General features: G+C 46.8%; 1 protein-coding gene across 1 annotated transcript in view; it reads right to left on the bottom strand.

Moving 5' to 3' along the window:
* LOC142299906 (synergin gamma-like) overlaps positions 1 to 19,424 on the bottom strand; it is a 37,996-nt gene that overhangs the window by 1,854 nt on the left and 16,718 nt on the right. The window contains exons 4-5 of the mRNA XM_075341858.1: positions 5,411 to 5,571; positions 3,289 to 3,396 (exon numbers count right to left, since the gene is read on the bottom strand). Coding sequence (XP_075197973.1) covers positions 3,289 to 3,396; positions 5,411 to 5,571 — 269 coding nt within the window. The remainder of the gene's footprint in view (positions 1 to 3,288; positions 3,397 to 5,410; positions 5,572 to 19,424) is intronic.

Genomic DNA, 19,424 nt, shown 5'->3' with positions numbered 1-19,424 from the left:
GCACGCAGTGAAGACGGTAGCCTAGCGGTAGGAAGTAGACCTTGCTTAGTTTCGTGGAGCCCACAGCATAACCTTTGGGCGATCCATACTTTGAAATATCGCCAGAATTTGCTAATAGAGTGATTTAGAAAAGTCCTGATCTATAATTATTTTCTACTGAAACTGGAGGTACGCTTTTAGAGATATCTCTGGTAAGCGGAAGGTTTTATCCTTTTAAAGGGTATGTGTCATGAGTAGCGAAGGGCAAACCTGGACTGTAAAAGTCCGGATCCGCTTAGGATACTAAATCTCCATGCACAGATCCCGAGCCTGGAGTTCTCCAGGAAATCTGGGTAACTATCTGGATCCAGCCATCCGAATAATAATAAGTAAATAAAGGAAAATAGGACAAAAGCAGGCGTGTTATACTTACCAGTCTCACGCGCGGCTGTAATGCTAAATGCGGGGCTGCACATTACCCTCATGCATATGCACTGCTATCCTCACCCACCGGCAGTCCCCACCTCTGTGATTGGTTGCAGTCAAACTGCACTCCCACCCTATGTAACAGCGTGTATGAATGCTTGGAATTACAGACACTTTGTGCGTTTCTATCCTGGTGTAAAAATAAATAAATAAATAAAAATTGACATATGGTCCCCCCATATTATGATACCCAACACAGATAAAGCATACGGCTACAGGCTGCAACCCTCAGCCGTGCGCTTATCTTAGATGTGTATCAAAATGAGAGGAACTGCATGCGGCTTTTCAAAAAACTATTTAAATAAATCATTTTTAAAAATGGCACACAGTCACCCCCCCCCCCCAATTTTGATACCCAGCCATGATAAAACCGACAGCTGGGGGCTGGTATTCTCAGGCTGTGGTGCCGCATGGTTTTTGGGTCTGGTAAGTATAACGAGCTTGCTGTAATCCCTCTAGCTTTTTCTACCATCATTTTAAAGCGCATGATTCAGGTCCTTATATAGAGATTGGCATCCAGGCAGATATATGCCGATGACACTCAGATCTACCTCTCTGGTCCAGATGTCACTTCTCTGCTGTCCAGAATCCCAGAGTGCCTATCGGCTATATGTTCCTTCTTTTCCTCTCGCTTCCTAAAGCTCAATGTGGCCAAAACTGAACTGATCATCTTTCCTCCATCTCACCTACACTCTCTACCTGATCTACCTATTACAATAAATAACATCACGCTCTCCCCAGCATCCAAAGTTCGGTGCCTCGGAGTGACCTTAGACTCTGCCTTGTCCTTCATACCACACATCCAATCCCTGACCACCTCCTGCTATCTTCAACTCAAAAATATTTCCAGAATCCGTCCTTTCCTCAATTCTCAATCTACAAAAATGCTAGTGCATGCTCTCATAATCTCCCGCCTCGACTACTGCAACATCCGTCTCTGTGGTCTCCCTGCTTACATGCTCGCCCCTCTCCAGTCCATCCTTAATTCTGCTGCCCGAATGATCCACCTCTCCTCAATACTACCCCGCTTCTCCTCTCTGCAAATCCCTCCATTGGCTCCCAATCTTCCATCGTATCCGATTCAAACTACTAACACTGACCTACAAAGTCATCCATAATCTGTCTCTTCCTTATATCTCTGAACTAATCTCTCGCTACACTCCAAAACATAAATCTCTGGTCCTCCCAAGATCTCCTTCTCTCCTCTCTCATTCGCTCCTCACGCAACCGACTCCAAGACTTCTCCCGAGCATCCCCAGTCTCCTGGAACTCACTGCCTCAACACGTCAGATTATCTGCTACACTCGCAAGCTTCAAACGGAACCTGAAAACTCATCTGTTTATAAATGCCTATAACCTTCAATGACCCCACCACCGTGCGGAGCTGCCGCCCCACCACCGTGCGGAGCTGCCGCCCCACCACCGTGCAGAGGTGCCGCCCAACCTACACCCCACCTACTGTCTCCTCCCCAAAATCCTTTAGAATGTAAGCCTGCAAGGGCAGGGCCCTCTTCCCTCTGTACTAGTCTGTCTATTGTAACTTGTATATGTATTCTGTATGTAACCCCCTTCTCATGTACAGCACCATGAAATCAATGGTGCTCTATAAATAAATAATAATAATCCAGGATTAATTCTGGGCCCAAACTGGGTTTTTTTTTTGTTTTTTGTTTTTTTAAATCCGGTTGGGCCCAGATATCTGCTGGTTAAACCATCGCTAGTCATGAGAAAATTACCTACTAAGGTTGTCATAAAAAATATATATTGTTTTTCACATTACGAACTGTATTGAATAAAAACTGAAATCTTGTAATTTACACACTAGCCACTGGGGCTATTCTAGCCACATACTCCCTACTCTTTTAGTAAATCCACATGTACATTAGTGGCAATGGATCAAATCAGATTTTTTGTACTGAAGCTTCACATTAAAGGATGCTTTACACGCTGCGATATCGGTAACGATATATCGTCGTGGTCACGTCGTTAGTGACGCACATCCGGCGCCGTTACTGACATCGCAGCGTGTAACACCAATGAGCGACGGTCAACGAGCAAAAAAATGTTAAAAATCGTTGCTTGTTGACACGTCGTTCATTTCCTTAATATCGCTGCTGGGACAGGTATGATGTTGTTTGTGGTTCCTGCGGCAGCACACATCGCTATGTGTGACACCGCAGGAGCGACAAACATCTCCTTACCTGCCTCCACCGTCAATGTGGAAGGAAGGAGGTGGGCAGGATGTTACGTCCCGCTCATCTCCGCCCCTCCGCTTCTATTGGACGGCTGCCGTGTGATGTCGCTGTGACGCCGCACAAACCGCCCCCTTAGAAAGGAGGCGGATCACCGGCCAGAGCGGCGTCGCAGAGCAGGTATGTGCGTGTGACGCTGCCGTAGCGATAATGTTCGCTACGGCAGCGATCACACTATCGCACGTACGACGGGGGCGGGTGCTATCGCGCTCGTCATCGCTAGCGATGTCGCAGCGTGTAGACCCCGCTTAGCGGGTGCAAAAGTCGTGAAGAGAGGTGGAGCTCTGACATCACTTATTGGGAATGATGAATCCTGTGTTATCTGTCATTGTAATCCTTCCTGTGATGATAATGAGACCACTGAAAAGACTCCTCTAAAGAACAGGAAGTGTGAGTCTAATATAGTCCCAAGGGACCAGTTGGAAAATTGAAAGTTATCAAATTTTTTTTAATCCAGGAAAAAAAAACATTTAAAGATAAAAACTCAATTTAAACAATAGGTCATTTTCTGATGACATTCCTTGTAATGTATGTGGGAAAAAAATATAAATAAACATGTTTAGATCATTACCTCTACTACTGGTGTGTCTAGCAGGCAAACTCCACAACAACTCTGAAGACAAGGACTTGGGTCTGAAGATGCTCCTTCAGCTCCAGAATCTAAAGACGATTGTGAGGGCTGTGGAGGTGAAGCAAATAATACATTTAAGGGGTCAGGAGAAGTAAGACATCTGCTTCTTGCATGTGATACGTAAACACAAATGTCTTGAGTGTCATTATTACACTAACAGTGGTTGATAAATGTGGAGCAAATCACCCTCTAGAGAGTTCAGGAGCCTCTTATGACAGTTTTCGGTAAATATTAAGAAATATGTCCCACTTTACACAGCAGTTCTGTACGTAAGAAGAATTCTACTTCCTGGAACATCAGCAAATCACTAAAAAAGGTCTAAGGGGGGAATGTTTCTTCTTGAGGAGAGTGCCAACCCAACATATGGAAACATATGCCATGCAATGCTCCTCTGGGGATTTAAATATTCAAATAGTCTCTTCAGAGAGAGAAAGAGAACAGTAACTTTAGTGCCACCTCTTGGAAATAGCTGTCCTAAAAGTTAATGTCAACCATTTAGTTAGGCATCTCACATAACCACATGAGGCCTCTTGCTTTGCACTGATGAGCAGCAATCAACCCGAATCACGAGTCTTCAAATGGAGTGTCAGGTATGATTTTTATTATGTCATGTGGCAAGACTCGTTAAAGGGCTATTGACGTTTGGGATTGCTATATCCAATACGTGGCACTAGAGTTCTAGTTCTCTTCCTCTCTGAAGAGGATATTTACATACAAAAAAATAATGCATAGTAATGAAGCTCAGCAGTTCACATTCAGCGCTTGTTTAAAGCCATGAAAGGTTAGTTACACATTACATCGTTGCCTCCTTTAGTTTTTTTTTTTGTCAGGCTCTTTCACCTGTAGTCCAGAAAATTGTGATTCAAGAGACAAAACCTTAACTGAGCCATTGAGTATTATGCTGCATTCACACATCCGTGTGTCAGTACAAGTGCAGACAGTGACCAATGGACCAACTGTGGCTCTCCTGGACCAGCTGTGGCTCTCCTGGACCAGCTGTGGCTCTCCTTGTCTGAACTGATGGCTTCATATATATGTCTATGAGACTGTCCAGTTCAGATCAAGAGTCAGTGCGTCATTGTCTACACTAGGACTGTGACACACGGGTGTATGAATGCGGTATAATGCAGAAAAAAAAAAAGTCTAAAGTCTGCCACTTTGGACTAAAGGCCGCTTTACACGCTACGACATCGCTAATACGATGTCGTTGGGAGTCACGGAATTTGTGACGCACATCCGGCCACATTAGAGATGTCGTTGCGTGTGACACCTATGAGCGATTTTGATTCGTTGCAAAAACGTTCAAAATCGCTCATCGATGACATGGGGGTCCCGTCTCAAATATCGCTGCTGCAGCGCGTACGATGTAGTTCATCGCTCCTGCGGCAGTACACATCGCTCAGTGTGACACTGCAGGAATGAGGAACCTCACCTTACTTGCCGCCGCCCGCAATGCGGAAGGAAGGAGGTGGGCGGGATGTTACGTCCCACTCATCTCCGCCCCTCCGCTTTTGATTGGGCGGCCGCTTAGTGACGTCGCTGTGACGCGCCGCACGGACCGCCCCCTTAGAAAGGAGGCGTTTCGCCGGTCACAGCGAAGTCGCAGAGCAGATAAGTAGTGTGCGGGTCCGCGCGATGTTGTGCGCCACGGACAGCGATTTGCCCGTGTCGCACAACCGATGGGGGCGGGTACCCACGCTAGCGATTTCGGTACCGATATCGCAGCGTGTAAAGTGGTCTTTAATTTGACCTTTTTTCCTGCGTTGTCCATCTTTTAATGTAGGACACTACAGTTTGTAGCCTCTCGTATAATACTGTGCAAGGACAGACATCTTTAATTTGTTAATAAGCAAGAAAATTGATTTTCTTGACAGCACTTTTACAGTAGGAGGAATTAGTCAAGGTTATTTGTAAGGTTATTGTTCAAGTCAGACCCCATTAATATTGGAAAACCTAATCTAAATCCATCACTACTTATAGAAAAAGCCTTTTAAATTGTATTGGAATGATATCACCTACGAGCACGGTCCTGTACGTTGTGTAATGTCGGAGCTGCTCTCACCATTGTCTGTATCAAGCTTGGACAAATAGACAGAAAGGCCTGTAGATTATTCCATGACAAATCAACATCTCTGAGGACAAGTCGTAATCGCTCACAGTTAATGTTATGCATTCTCATGCCTCCTTCCATTCTCTTTGACAACCTGTAAACTTCTACTACGCCTGCAAAATAGTAATAAAAACATCCGTATAATAACACCGATTTTATATATTCCAACAAATAGTTTCACAAACGTTTTTGTGCAAATCTTGCAAAACTGTAGAAATTATCTCAAAATGACATAGCATGGTAGAGCTGGAGGGGACCTCAATGGCCATCAAGTCCAACTCCCTGTGAGTTATATGTGAATACATATCAAAGTAATATATGCCTTAACACATTGCTCATTTACAGTCACATGATCACCAGGTTATGATTAATATCCTGTTGCAATGACATTTCATGATTTAATCACGTGTTACTCTCCCATCTGTGAGTGCACAAAATATGAAACTGCCCCTCTTTCATCACAGAGCATGTGGCGATTCGTCTCGGCAGTGATGCGCCTTGTGGAAGAATTGTCACAAGTAGGGAGGTCTATTGTGAACAGGAAAAATAATCAGCTCACCGAGACCATTCATTTTTGGGTGGCATGTAAATTAAAGGGAATCTGTCAGCTGGTTTTTGCTATGTAATCTGAAGCCAACATGCTGCAAGGGTTAAAATATAATTCAGGGATGCCTGTTGTGTCAAGATCTGATCTGTTGTTTATTTGCTATGTTTATTTAACCAGCAGGAATTATCATTGCTCTGACTACAATGTCACTTGCGGCAGTCTGGCACGCCCCCTGCTCTGATTGTAACCTCACTGTCAATGTACAGTCTCTATAGAGAATAGATGTACAAAAAAGCTTCTGCGCTTAATCTCCTAGAAATCAGTGGATAAATAAGACATTTATTTATAAACCGTGTGTTGTCCATATATCTGGCAGTACCAGCTAAATACATATTGGTTATTATTAGGGATGATCGAATACCCTAATATTAGATTCGACAAATATCTGGTGAATATTTCGCCGCTATTCGAGTATTCGTGAATATTCGACCCCCAATGTAAGTCTATGGGAAACCAGAATAATTTTACGACAGACCTGTCGGTGACCTGTGGTGACTGAGGAAAAGGCTGAAATGGATGGGAAAAGGCTGAAACAGTATGGGCACAGCCTGTAGAAGGTGCCTCACTGCATTTCTGGTGTCTTTGACTAACATGCTTAGAGCAGCGCGCGGCGTTTACGTAGTCACCAGAACAGCTCTCAAACCAAAGTAAAAGAGGGGAAATTGATAAGAAACAGTTTCTAGTGCCTAATCACTGTAATAAAACGTCAAATCAAGCCCCGACCTCCAAAAAAAAAAACACTTTAGCATATGTTCACACGTTTCGGTTTTTACATTTTTCCTTCTTTTTTGATTAGAAAGGGCTGTAACATACATTATATTGGTGTCTGTCTCACGCCTCCTTTTTTGGGACATATTTGACAGCACTTTAAAAGGTCAGCTACAATGTGCACGTTGGGATGTTGACCTTGCCCTCCTCCTCCTCCACCAGCACCACTGGCTCCAGTGGCCCTCTACTCAAATGTAGGAAGGGCCACTGACTGTCCTCCAATCTCATCTTCTTAGGGATCTCAAGTGGGCCCTGTAACATACATTGGGGAGGGATGGTAGTCATTTGTAGTTTTCTGCATCCCCTATATCATTAGTGTGAAAGTTGGAATACGTACTCCATAACACTTTACAGGGCTATTGCCAATGTGGCCATTTGGGTGTTGGCCTTGCCCTCCTCCTCCTCCTCCACCACCAACACCACCGGCTCCAGTGGCCCTCTATTCAAATGATTCAGAAATCTATGTTTTATGGACAAATGAACGCCACGCTGGGACATCGAAGCTGAGGTCGTTGATGATGATTGCATCTGACCAAATTCTGATTTGGCAGGGGGCCATGTGTAACACACCATGGAGCACAGGATCAATAAAGAACACAAATAGAGACTGCCTGACCAATATTTCTAGACAGTGTAGCCTCGACAGTGCTTGCGCCAGTGCATAATGTACAAAGGCTTGAAAAATATTGCCCTGGGTGATTGGGCCAAACAATTACATCGCAGCAGCATAACAAGTTACATTAGTCATGTGGTCTCATTAGATGATAGAAGACAAAATAGTCTTGAATGAGAAACAATGTAACTTATTTGATATTATGAAATCCAAATTTTGGGGCTACACTTATTATTGGGTCTTGTTAACAGGCCCCCTGAGATACTCTGGAGTAATCCATCTATGGTTCATTTTGATCATTGTCAAACTGTCTTTTCTGTTGATAGTCGTGTGAGAGTATCTATTATTATTGACCCCGCTGAGCTGAAAACCTTCTCGGACAACACACTCGCAGCAGGGCAAGCTAGCACTTCCAAAGCGTATAAGGCGAGGTCTGGCCAAGTGTTGAGCTTGGAAACCCAATAGTTAAAGGGAACAGTAGACTCGGAAAGCACGCTGATACGATCACCTACATATTCCCTTACCATCTTACTTAACTCTTCCCTCCTTGTCATCGTTCCCCCAACCGGTATCTGATTCGCAGTTGACGGTTTGTGAAAAATGGACCAGTTTTGGCACATTAGTTCCCCGCCTGTGTTGCTCCTACTATGCATAGCCGTCTCTTGTAATCCTGTTGTGTGAGATGACACGCTACTTCTGACGCCAGCATGATCTAAGGGTAATCGTTTCATCAACTGCTCCACTACAGCCCTCTTGAATGTTTCCGTAGTACAATCCTTATTTGCCTCCACAAGTAGCGAAGCAAATTTATCTTTGTAGCGTGGGTCAAGGAAGGTACATAACCAGTATTTGTTGTCTGCCAAAATGTGGACTAGCCGATAGTCATGAGAAAGGCAGTGTAACATGAACTGTGCCATGTGTCCCAGACTCCGAACTGGAAACCTTTCGGTGTCACTGCTAAGAATACATTCTGTCTCCCTAAACCTCCTCTCCTCCTCAGGCCATGCATGCTGGACAGCCCTGAAGCTTGGGTTGTCAATCCCGTGGTTACCAACTTCAAAGCATTCCTGTTTTTCATCATCCTCCTCATCCTCATGATGCTGAGCAAAGGTGGCCTGAGCTTGTTTGCCGAGGTTGTGCAGATTACTAGCAACCATTGTGAAGTCTGGATCCACAAACAGCTCGGGTGCATGAACACTTTGGTCAGTCAGACCATCTAGAGAGCGTTTCAATAAACAAATCAGTGGAATGGTAATGCTGATAACAGCATCATCACAATGTTGGTACAGTAATCAAAATTCCCCAAGACCTGACAAATGTCTGCAATCCACACCCACTCGCCAGTACTTATGTCTGGCAGCTGCGTCTGACAGGCATGTTCCAGCTTGAATTGGGAGACTGCCCTCTGCTGCTTATGGATCCTGGCCAACATATGATAAATTGAATTCCATCTCGTAGGGAGGTCACATATTCTGTGACGAGGCAAGTGTAAGCACTGCTGCAGCAGTGCCAGGCCAGCAAAAGAGGGAGATGACTTGCGGAAATGTGCGCTAATACGTCGTACCTGGGTAAGTAGGTCAGGTATCCCAGGGTATTTCTTCAGAAAGTGCTGAACTACTAAATTTACAACGTGGGCCATACAAGGAACGTGTACAAGCTTTCAAGCCGCCACCAGATTACGACTATTATAGCACACTACCATCCCTGGATGGAGGTCCAACGGCTCAAGCCACTCATCTGTCTGCTCAGTTATTGCTTTCAAAAGCTCAGGTGCCATGTGCAATTTGTCACCGATACAGATGAGCTTCAGTAAAGCGTGTTGCCACTTAGCCGAAGCAGTGCTGCAGAGATCCCAGCTGGGGAATGATGTCGACGGTTGGACACCGGCGGTTGTTGAGGAGGATGCACAGGAGCCAGATGAAGAGTAGGAGGGAGTTGTTGCTGTGTAGGAGGCTACTGAAACTGTATTGTATTGATTGAAGTGTCCCCCACTATTCTGCGTGTGGGAATTGTATGGGATGTTGCCGGCTCAGACTCTGTACCAGCCACCACCAGGTTCATCCAGTGTGCCGTCAGTGAGATGTAGCGTCCCTGTCGACTTTCGCTTGTCCACGTGTCTGCGGTTAAGTGGACCTTCGCTGTTATTGTGTTGGTGAGAGCCCGTTTGATGTTTACGGACACGTAATTGTGGAGCTCGGGGACAGCACAACGAGAAAAATAGTGGCGGCTAGGCACAGAGTACTGATGTTCTAACACCGCCAAAAGGTCGCGGAAAGCCTCTGTTCCCACAAGCCAATACGGCAACATCTCAAGGGCTATCAATCGTGCAATGTGTGCAGTTATGGTTTCTGCCCTTGGGTGCATTACGGGGTATTTTTTTTTTTTCAAAAAGGTCTGTGGTATGGACAACTGCACGGAACGCTGGGACACCGAAGCGAATGTGGTCGTTGATGATTGAGTTTGGTCAACATCAGGTTGGGAGAAGGAGGCATCAGCGCCACCTTCTTGCACATCAGTTTGGGAAGCAGGCAGCCCAGGGGAAGTGGCAGAGTTTTGAGTCTGGAAATCTTGTTTTTCACCTAGAACTGTCAAGCACCTAATAGTGTGCTTGGCTAACATATGGTTTCTCATGCTGGAGGTACCCAAGCTGGAAGTATTTCTGCCTCTGCTAAGCTTGGTTTGACAGATTTCACAAATGGCATCCGTTTGGTCCGAAGGACTCTTGGAAAAAAAACCTCCATACAATCGCACCACGGACCCTTGGACTCTGAGATGGCACAGGTGGTGCACGGACCCTTGGACTCTGAGATGCCACAGGTGGTGGTGTCATGTGCACAGTTGATTGACTTCTGGCAGTGGTCGAAACCATATGTCTTACAGCCTTTTTGCGGACTATGGGCACATGCTCCTCTGCATTGCTGCTCTCGCAATCCATGCCACCTGTCCATGTTGGATCAGTCACCTCATCATCGACCTGGTCGTCGTCAAATTCCTGAAGGTCAACATCTTCAGCAATAGAGGTTTCAGGCTGACCTGAGGGCAACTGTGTCTCATCATCCTCCAACACTTCCACCTGATTGCCCAGCATGTCATGGCCAACAACATGGCTTTCTTCTGGCCTTGGGTGCTCAAAGATCTGTGCATCATTGCACACCACGGCCTCACCTGTGTTGGTGGTGGTGTGCGATGAGAGGCAACAAAGGTCAAAGGTCCCGTAAACAGTTCCTCGGAGTAACCTGATTTGGTGTCATATTTTTCCTTAGAATACTGATGTTGTGAGGAAGGAGGACCAGGATGAGGATTCAATGGGCTACTCAAGTCTGTCTGTGTGGACCCTTGGGATTTGATACTTGACAAGTAACTGGAGGCATTTTCTGCTAGCCAACTCGTTACCTGTTCGCACTGTTCAGGGCGCAAGAGTGCTTTCCCACGTGGACAAGAAAATTGGGATAGGAAGGCAGAGGTAGATAAAGCAGGAACCTTTTTCTTTGGCTCGATCACACTGCTTGGGTGACCACCACTGTCACTACCACCTCGTCCACGGCCCTTACCCCCTCTTTTTCCCATTTTTTTGGTTTGATTATTTGAAGGTGAATACTGTAATGTGACCTTTTCTACAGGCAGTTGGACAACACTTATGCGGGGTTGTAAAACTTGTGTTAAAGTTTCTCACGATAGCTGTTTCTGTAAGTCTAAAAACCAAAAGGTACCTTTATTGGACAAACTACCACTTGGAGGAGTCGACAAAGATCTTGTGAATGTCTTTCAGCCCCAAAAGAAAACAGCATTTGGCAACACTTTTATTTTAGTATTGGTTTTTGGCACTGTGTTTTAGTAAGAACAGGACACTATGTAGGTTCTGTAAGATAGGAAGACGCCACCGCCAGGATGCTAGTTTGGTGCTATGAAGGTATTTTGCTTCAGGCAGAAGTAGTGCCACTGACACCAAGTATTAATAAAAATTTGGTAACACTGAGACTGTGTGTTAGTTGCAGCCGGCCACTATCTAAGTTCTGTAAGATATGAAGCCACCATCAGGATGCTATATATTATGGTATTTGGCTTCAGGCAGAACTACAGGCTGTGAAAGCAATTTTATTTATTTATTTTTTTAAACTTACACTATTTTTTTTAGCAGTAGGGTACTATGGAGTTTATGTATGCTATGAAGCCAACACAAGGACGCAACTGGGCTGGTATGAATTGAGATAGTGGCTGACAGGCACTACACTACACCTGAACCCGTTGTTTTGACAATTTTGGGACCTTTGTTTGCAAGTTGTAATACCTATTCCTAGTAGAAGGCGGGCTTTACACGTTGCGACATCGCTACCGATATATCGTCGGGGGTCACATTGTTAGTGACGCATATCCGACGCCGGTAGCGACATCGCAACGTGTAAATCCTAGGTGCGACGATGAACGAGTGCAAAAGCGTAAAAAAATCGCTGATCTGTGTCACGTCGTTCATTTCCATAATGTCGTTAGTGCTGCAGATACGATGTTGTTTGTCGTTCCTGCAGCACCACACATTGCTGTGTGTGAAACGCAGGAACGACAAACATCTCCTTACCTGCGTCCATCACCAATGCGGAAGGAAGGAGGTGGGCGGGATGTTATGTCCCACTCATCTCCGCCCCTCCGCTTCTATTGGCCGGCCGCTTAGTGACGTCGCAGTGACGCCGAACGCACCTCCCCCTTGAAGCAGGGATTGTTCGGCGGTCACAGCGACGTCGCCGACCAGGTATGTGCATGTGAAGCTGCCATAGCGATTATGTTCGCTACGGCAGCAAGCACCAGATATTGCATGTACGACGGGGGCGGGTGATATCACTCTCGACATCGCTAGCAATTGCTAGCGATGTCGCAACGTGTAAAGCCCGCCTTAGAGACACAAGGGATGTAGCAGTGCTGAGATTGTTGATTATTAGTAGCAGATGTCAAGAGGACAGCTTTAAATCTCTCCCTGCCTGTGAATAAGCTCTCCCTATATCACACACTGCAGTAACAGACCGTATGCACCACTAATAAGAGGATTTATTTATTTTTTCGCCGGTTTAAAACAGGAATGGCTCTCACCTAACTAAGCAATGCAATAACACTTTCCCTATACCTGGTTCTACTATTTACACAGCTGGTAGCAGCTTGTGGACACTGTGTTCAGCCCTAACAAGAACTATTACTAGTTCACTGTATAAGCGTGGTCCCGCACACAGTCATACCTCCCAACCGTCCCGGATTCTGCGGGACTTGCACGATTTATCAGGGCTGTCCCGCACTCCCGCGGCTCACAGCTGATGTCCCGGCTCCTCCCCTCAGTGGAGTGAATAAATGAAATTAAATTATCATCGGCTCTGGATTTTCGGGGCGGCCGGGACTCGAACTCGTGGAGCTGTGAGTTCATTGTTTCAAAGGCAGCAGCTCTAACCACTGAGCTACTGCCTCTATTGAAACCAATAGGAAGATTTTGTTATCTTGACCTCTATACTGCAGGTGAGACAGGTTATTCAGCTGCAAAGATGGATGGAGGGATGGATGAATGGAGGGATAGAGGGAGGGATGGATGGATGATAGAGGGATGAATGGAGGGATAGAGGGAGGGATGAATGGAGGGATAGAGGCAGGGACGGATGGATGATAGAGGGATGAATGGAGGGATGGAGGGATGGATGGATGATAGAGGGATGAATGGAGGGATAGAGGGAGGGATGAATGGAGGGATAGAGGCAGGGATGGATGGTTGATAGAGGGATTAATGGAGGGATGAATGGAGGGATAGAGGGAGGGATGGATGGATGGATGATAGAGGGATGAATGGAGGGATAGAGGGAGGGATGGATGGATGATAGAGGGATGAATGGAGGGATAGAAGGCGGTATGAATGGAGGGATAGAGGGATGAAAGGAGGGATAGAGGGAGGGATGGATGGATGATAGAGGGATGAATGGAGGGATGAATGGAGGGATAGAAGGAGGGATGAATGGAGGGATAGAGGGAGGGTTGGATGATAGAGGGATGAATGGAGGGATAGAGGGAGGGATGGATGGATGATAGAGGGATGAATGGAGGGATAGAGGGAGGGATGAATGGAGGGATAGAGGCAGGGATGGATGGTTGATAGAGGGATGAATGGAGGGATGAATGGAGGGATAGAGGGAGGGATGGATGGATGATAGAGGGATGAATGGAGGGATAGAAGGAGGGATGAATGGAGGGATAGAGGGATGAAAGGAGGGATAGAGGGAGGGATGGATGGATGATAGAGGGATGAATGGAGGGATGAATGGAGGGATAGAAGGAGGGATGAATGGAGGGATGAATGGAGGGATAGAGGGATGAATGGAGGGATAGAGGGAGGGATGGATGATAGAGGGAGGGATGGAGGGATAGAGGGATGAATGGAGGGATAGAGGGAGGGATGGATGATAGAGGGATGAATGGAGGGATAGAAGGAGGGATGAATGGAGGGATAGAGGGAGGGATGGATGGATGATAGAGGGATGAATGGAGGGATGAATGGAGGGATAGAGGGAGGGATGGATGGATGATAGAGGGATGAATGGAGGGATAGAGGGAGGGATGGATGCATGGATGATAGAGGGATGAATGGAGGGATAGAGGGATGGATGGATGAATGGAGGGATAGAGGGAGGGATGGATGGATGATAGAGGGATGAATGGAGGGATGAATGGAGGGATAGAGGGAGGGATAGAGGGAGGGATGGATGGATGAATGGAGGGATGAATGGAGGGATGAATGGAGGGATGAATGGAGGGATAGAGGGAGGGATAGAGGGAGGGATAGAGGGAGGGATAGAGGGAGGGATAGAGGGAGGGATAGAGGGAGGGATGGCTGATAGTGGGATGGATGGATGATAGAGGGATGGATGATAGAGGGATATATAGATACACGACAGATAATAGATAGATAGAGATAGAATCATAGATAAATAGAATCATAGATAGATAGAATCATAGATAGATAGATAGAGGGATAGAGATAGATAGATAGATAGAGGGATAGATAGATAGAGGGATAGATAGATAGATACTGTATCTCAATGTTGGTGAAAGAGTCAGATTCATTTGTTCCCATAAAACTACTATAAAGAAATGAGGAAAAAATACAAATACAATTTTTTTTATTTTTTTTATCTTCACCACCTTGGATTCAAACCAGCAACGTTCAAAACTTGTGTCTAGCAACCTCCTGGCTTTCCTAGCTGCTCTAGCTGTTGAGCCACTAGGATTGATGATGTCAGAGGGAGGATTTCACATAAATGAACCTACAATGCAGCCTCTGATTACACAGCAGATTACACAGGACACAGCTACATTGTACAGAGCAGCATCTCTATGTCCTGTATTCTAGAGGGAGAGGAAAAGAGGATTTTTTTTTCTTCTAATAAAGTTACTAAAAATAATAAAAAAATAGAATAATGTAATTTTATTGCACTTTTTTATAAAATAATAAACATTACAAATCAGCAAATAACATGGACATATTTGGTGTCCCTGTAATCGTAATGACCTGAACAACACAGCGATCAGATTATTTATGGGGATCAGTAAATGGCAGGAAAAAAAAAGGCGCAATTTATTATTTTTCTTTATTAAAACCCATATAAAATGTAATAAAAATGTATCACTGAGGCCGTGTTCACACATAGCGTAAATGCTGCATTTTTTCTGCAGGTGTCCGCGCCACGAGTGCAATAACAATGTTCTCTGATTATTGCGTGTTTGCGGTATTTTTTATACATTGTCCCCCTTATTTGATACATGTTTGTTGCTGATGTGAATCCTGGAGCTTATGAAGAAAGAAACACCAAATCCGCACCGTTCAGCGGCGTCTTTCCACGCACCAGGGGCGGAGATTTCAGGACGTCTCATCCACTTTGCTTGGACAATTAGTCCATATTCACATGTAGTGTAAATGCTGCATTTTTTTCTGCTGTTTCTTTGCACATTTATTCTGCTGTGTTTAATTGTCCAAGTAAAGTAGATGTGATTCCATGAAAAGATGCCGCTGAATTCTGCGGTTTTTGGGGGGAGGGGGGGTTCTCTGGAGGTTAAAAAAAATGCAGGAAAAAGCTTCTCTGTACATAAAAACACTTAAAAACGCAGATTCACATGTGAACCAAACACGCATTAAATAATGGAGAAAAGGCAGAAAAAAAATGCAGCAAAAATGGAAAAAAACAGAGAAGATAGTTATTGTGTAGTTTGTTGCAGACACAAAAAACACCGGATTTATGCAACGTGTGACCACGGCCTTATAGGCACAAATAAGCAACATGTCATATAGTGACACAGAAATATAAAAAAATTCTGACTGCTATAAATATGAATGAACAGCCCGGGGCATCTGCTGAATGACCCTTACTGCTAAATGGGTGTGGCTAGGGGCGTGGTCAAAATTTGCGCGCGCCGCATACTTTGTCCCTCTTTCCTTTCTTGAAAAGTTGGGAGGTATGACACAGTACAGTCTAGCTACACCGGCAGCTCAGGAATAAATGCGTGTTTACAAAATGGCGGCAGCCTTATATAGCCCCTATGACGCTGTGCAGCAAAGCCAATCACAGTAACACCACAACAAAGATGGCTGTGGCGTTACTGTGAGGGCAAGCAACGTCAGATGTGTTCATTGGCTGGAAAAAGGCGCCAGGAAGTCCAGAAATGAAAATGAAAGTATCGGTGCGAATACCATATTAGCCGTCGGATACCGAATACCTTGAATACCCCATTATCCGCCGGATACCGAATAGTGGCGAATACATTCGATCATCCCTAGTTGTTATCCATATATTCTTCTTGCTGACTACTTTCAAAATTGGTCTATTCTCTAATCTATGCACCATTAACAGGGGTGCCTTTTTGCTTCCTGCTGCTACTCTCCCTGCGTGTTGTATTCTATGTAGTTTCTTACTGGGCGCTGATGATTATTTGTAATACAGTCTCTATGTAGAGGCTGGGGTGGGCAGAACAGCTCTCTCAGCTCTGCTACATGGCTAAATCTAAAACGTTCAATTGTGTCAGAACAGCTGCAGTTAGTAAGTGATATGTGGCGCCCCTGACCTGGTCAGGCACCACAGAGTATTGCACCCATGCGGGAGCAATGCTTCCAGGTAATCTCCAAAGGCCAAGATGAGGTGCACACACAAACATATAGTGACCAGGCCTCCCACATTACCAGAGGGGACCCTTGGGTAGCCAGAAGGGGTTAACTTTCAATTCCCAGCTGGGGGTGTGTTCAGGGGCTAGTTGCTAGGAAGCAGGGCAGAGAGAGAGGAAGAAGGAGTCTGGAGGAAGAAGTTGAAGTGTGTGGAAGGGAGCAGAGGAGCTCTCGTGTCAGACAGGTCCTGAGGAGTGCAGTAGCTGAAAGCGGGGGAGAAAGGAGTACCGTGGGTCGGCCTGAAAATCATCCAGAGAGAAGGGTGGCTGAGTACGGAGATCCCGGTATCCGAGCACACAAGGGGAACTAGATCCCCAGTACAGGCAGCAGATCATCCAGAGCTGCTTAACCTACAGGTGGGGGGGGTACTTCATGCCCTCACCACGACTACACAGAGCTTGAGCCAAGCAGCAATCACCAGGCCCATAAGGGGACAGGGCCAGAAGCCATCCCACCAAGGCCACGCTGCCGGCAGACGAGCCAGAGAGAGAGGGGAGCAGGGTGGTAACAGCTTCCCTGGAGGGGTCCTACCACGCTTCAAGCAAAGGATCCTCCTAAAACAGAAAGAGTGCAAGGAAGGCGAGTGGACAGCTACCCTCAGAACGGCCTCCTGGAATTCCTGGTTCAACCTGGTTATCACAGTGTCGCCCGGGCATCTCACCGTGACCTCCAAACAGTGAGTAAACACGTTGAAAGACTTCTTGGACTGTGTTTGAGTCATTCTGCGACCTGTGGTCCCACACACATACACCGGGGCCTGGGGCTTGCCTCACTCTCAGGGGGCTAATATACTGACTGCACCCACCATCAGCCCCAGGCATCCCTTAATCTGCAGTGGCGGTCCCCGCTGACCGCAATACTGAGAGTGGCGTCACGACAATCCCAAATAGAAGATTTCCTACCTGTGACCAGACTGTTCCATCCACGTGGAGTCCCTGAAGGTAATGCACAGACACATACTAGCGGGGCTTCACAACTTCTGGCGTCACGAACAGGATAAGGACTAGACCTGTTCAGACAGGTGACCGTGTGCCTCAGAGGTCCGACCGCAAAAATTGAACCGCCGCCATATTGCCATCTTCAAAAGCGCGCGCTGCAGCCCGCGCGAGGGAGAAGAGCACCGCCCACGAAGAGGTGTGGCCGCCCCAGAATCCCCACAATTCGGAGAGCGTACTGACCCCGGAAGTGGAGAGGGAGCGCGCAGATTTTTGAAGAAAAATGGACGCTGCAGGAGGTAATGCCCCTGGTCAGGGCGACGCAGCCCAAGCGATGCCAGCCCCCGTCGCGCTGGACGCAGCAGCGCCTGGTGCCGGGCCGCGGTCGCAGCCGCGCCGGCCGAAATCTCCCCCATAATGCCAGTTTCCTTGCTGTATGTTCCAGGAGCGCAATGGCTGCCCCAATACGCCGGTAAAATAGACACGTTGACCGGGTTTAAGAAGAAGATCAACACCCTGCTAGACATGCACGCGATGACTGGTAAGCAGAGGGCCGCTGTGGTGCTGGGACAATTGACTGAAGCAGCAGAATTGGAAGCTGAGTCCTGGACCAATGATGACCGGGGCTCTGTTGAGACTATCTTTGCCAAACTAGCAGCTGCTTTCGAACACCGCACCGAGGGAGAGCTGAGGACGGACTTCTATAACTGCCGGCAGAAGCCCCAAGATAGCATAAGAGACTATGCCCTCAGGCTGCAGGCTGCACTACGGGCTCTCAAGCTGGTGGACCCTGTCAGTGATCAGGAAGGAAACCGGATGATGAAGGAACAATTCTTGCGGGGCCTGCGCTCTCCTGAGGATGGGAAGCAGATGAAGCTGTGGTCCCTGGAACACCCTGACGTGGACTTTGCCATTCTGAAAGACAGGGCAGTGAAAGCACTCCAACCTCCTGTGGACACAGACCCCGTCGCACCAGCATGGCCTGCCAGTTCCACGGCTGCAGGAGCGGAATCCTCCTCGCAGGCCCTGGTAACTGCAAAAGGACTCAACACGCCAGCAGAGACCATAAATACACTATCCTCCCAGGTGCAACAGCTCACTAAGGACGTCGCACAAATCCTGAAAGCAATGCAGTTGCCCTCAGAGACCAAAGTCCCTCATCGGATCCTGCTAGCTGACAACCCAGAGGACGTCCCTTGGATGCGGAGGAGAAGAGGTCCCCCAACCCGAGGCAGGAGCAGTGATCGCTATGACTCATCTGGACAACCCATCTGTCGTCGTTGCCAGGAGGCAGGACACTATGCAAGGGCCTGTCCTTTAAACGAGCCAAACCTGGGGCCGGGGGCCAGTCCTCAGGATTAAGAAGATCAGGCCCAAGTCGCTGCTGTGATCAGTACGTGGGTGGACGTCCTGTCCTGTCCATCGTCCTGGACGGGATCCCTACCCCGGCGTTATTGGACACCGGCTCTCAGGTCACCACGATCCCGTATGTCCTTTATCGGAGGTTTTGGTCGGACGACGATCTCCGACCACCGGACCCCTCCCTCACCATCTATGCTGCCAACGGACAACCTATAGACCAGATCGGGGTCAAAGAGGTAACCATAAAGGTGGGAAGGCAGGAAATGAAGGGACAAGGACTGATTGTTGTGGACACTGATATTAGAGAAAGGAACCCGCAAATGATTTTAGGCACTAATGTCATAGAAAATTGCCTAGGGGAAGTGTTGTTGTTGCTTCACCAGATTGTTGAAGGTGCTGAGGGCAGGTCGCAAAGAGCCTTGCAAAAGGAGATCCGAATCATTCTGAGGAAGCAACAGGTAAAACAGGCTGGCGGTGAGATTGGTAGTGTACGGGTGATGGATGCT

This window comes from Anomaloglossus baeobatrachus, chromosome 1 (genome assembly GCF_048569485.1).
Source record: "Anomaloglossus baeobatrachus isolate aAnoBae1 chromosome 1, aAnoBae1.hap1, whole genome shotgun sequence".
Lineage (NCBI taxonomy): Eukaryota > Metazoa > Chordata > Amphibia > Anura > Aromobatidae > Anomaloglossus > Anomaloglossus baeobatrachus.
The sequence above is the reverse complement of the archived record's forward strand: the minus strand, read 5'-3'. Positions and strand labels throughout refer to the sequence as shown.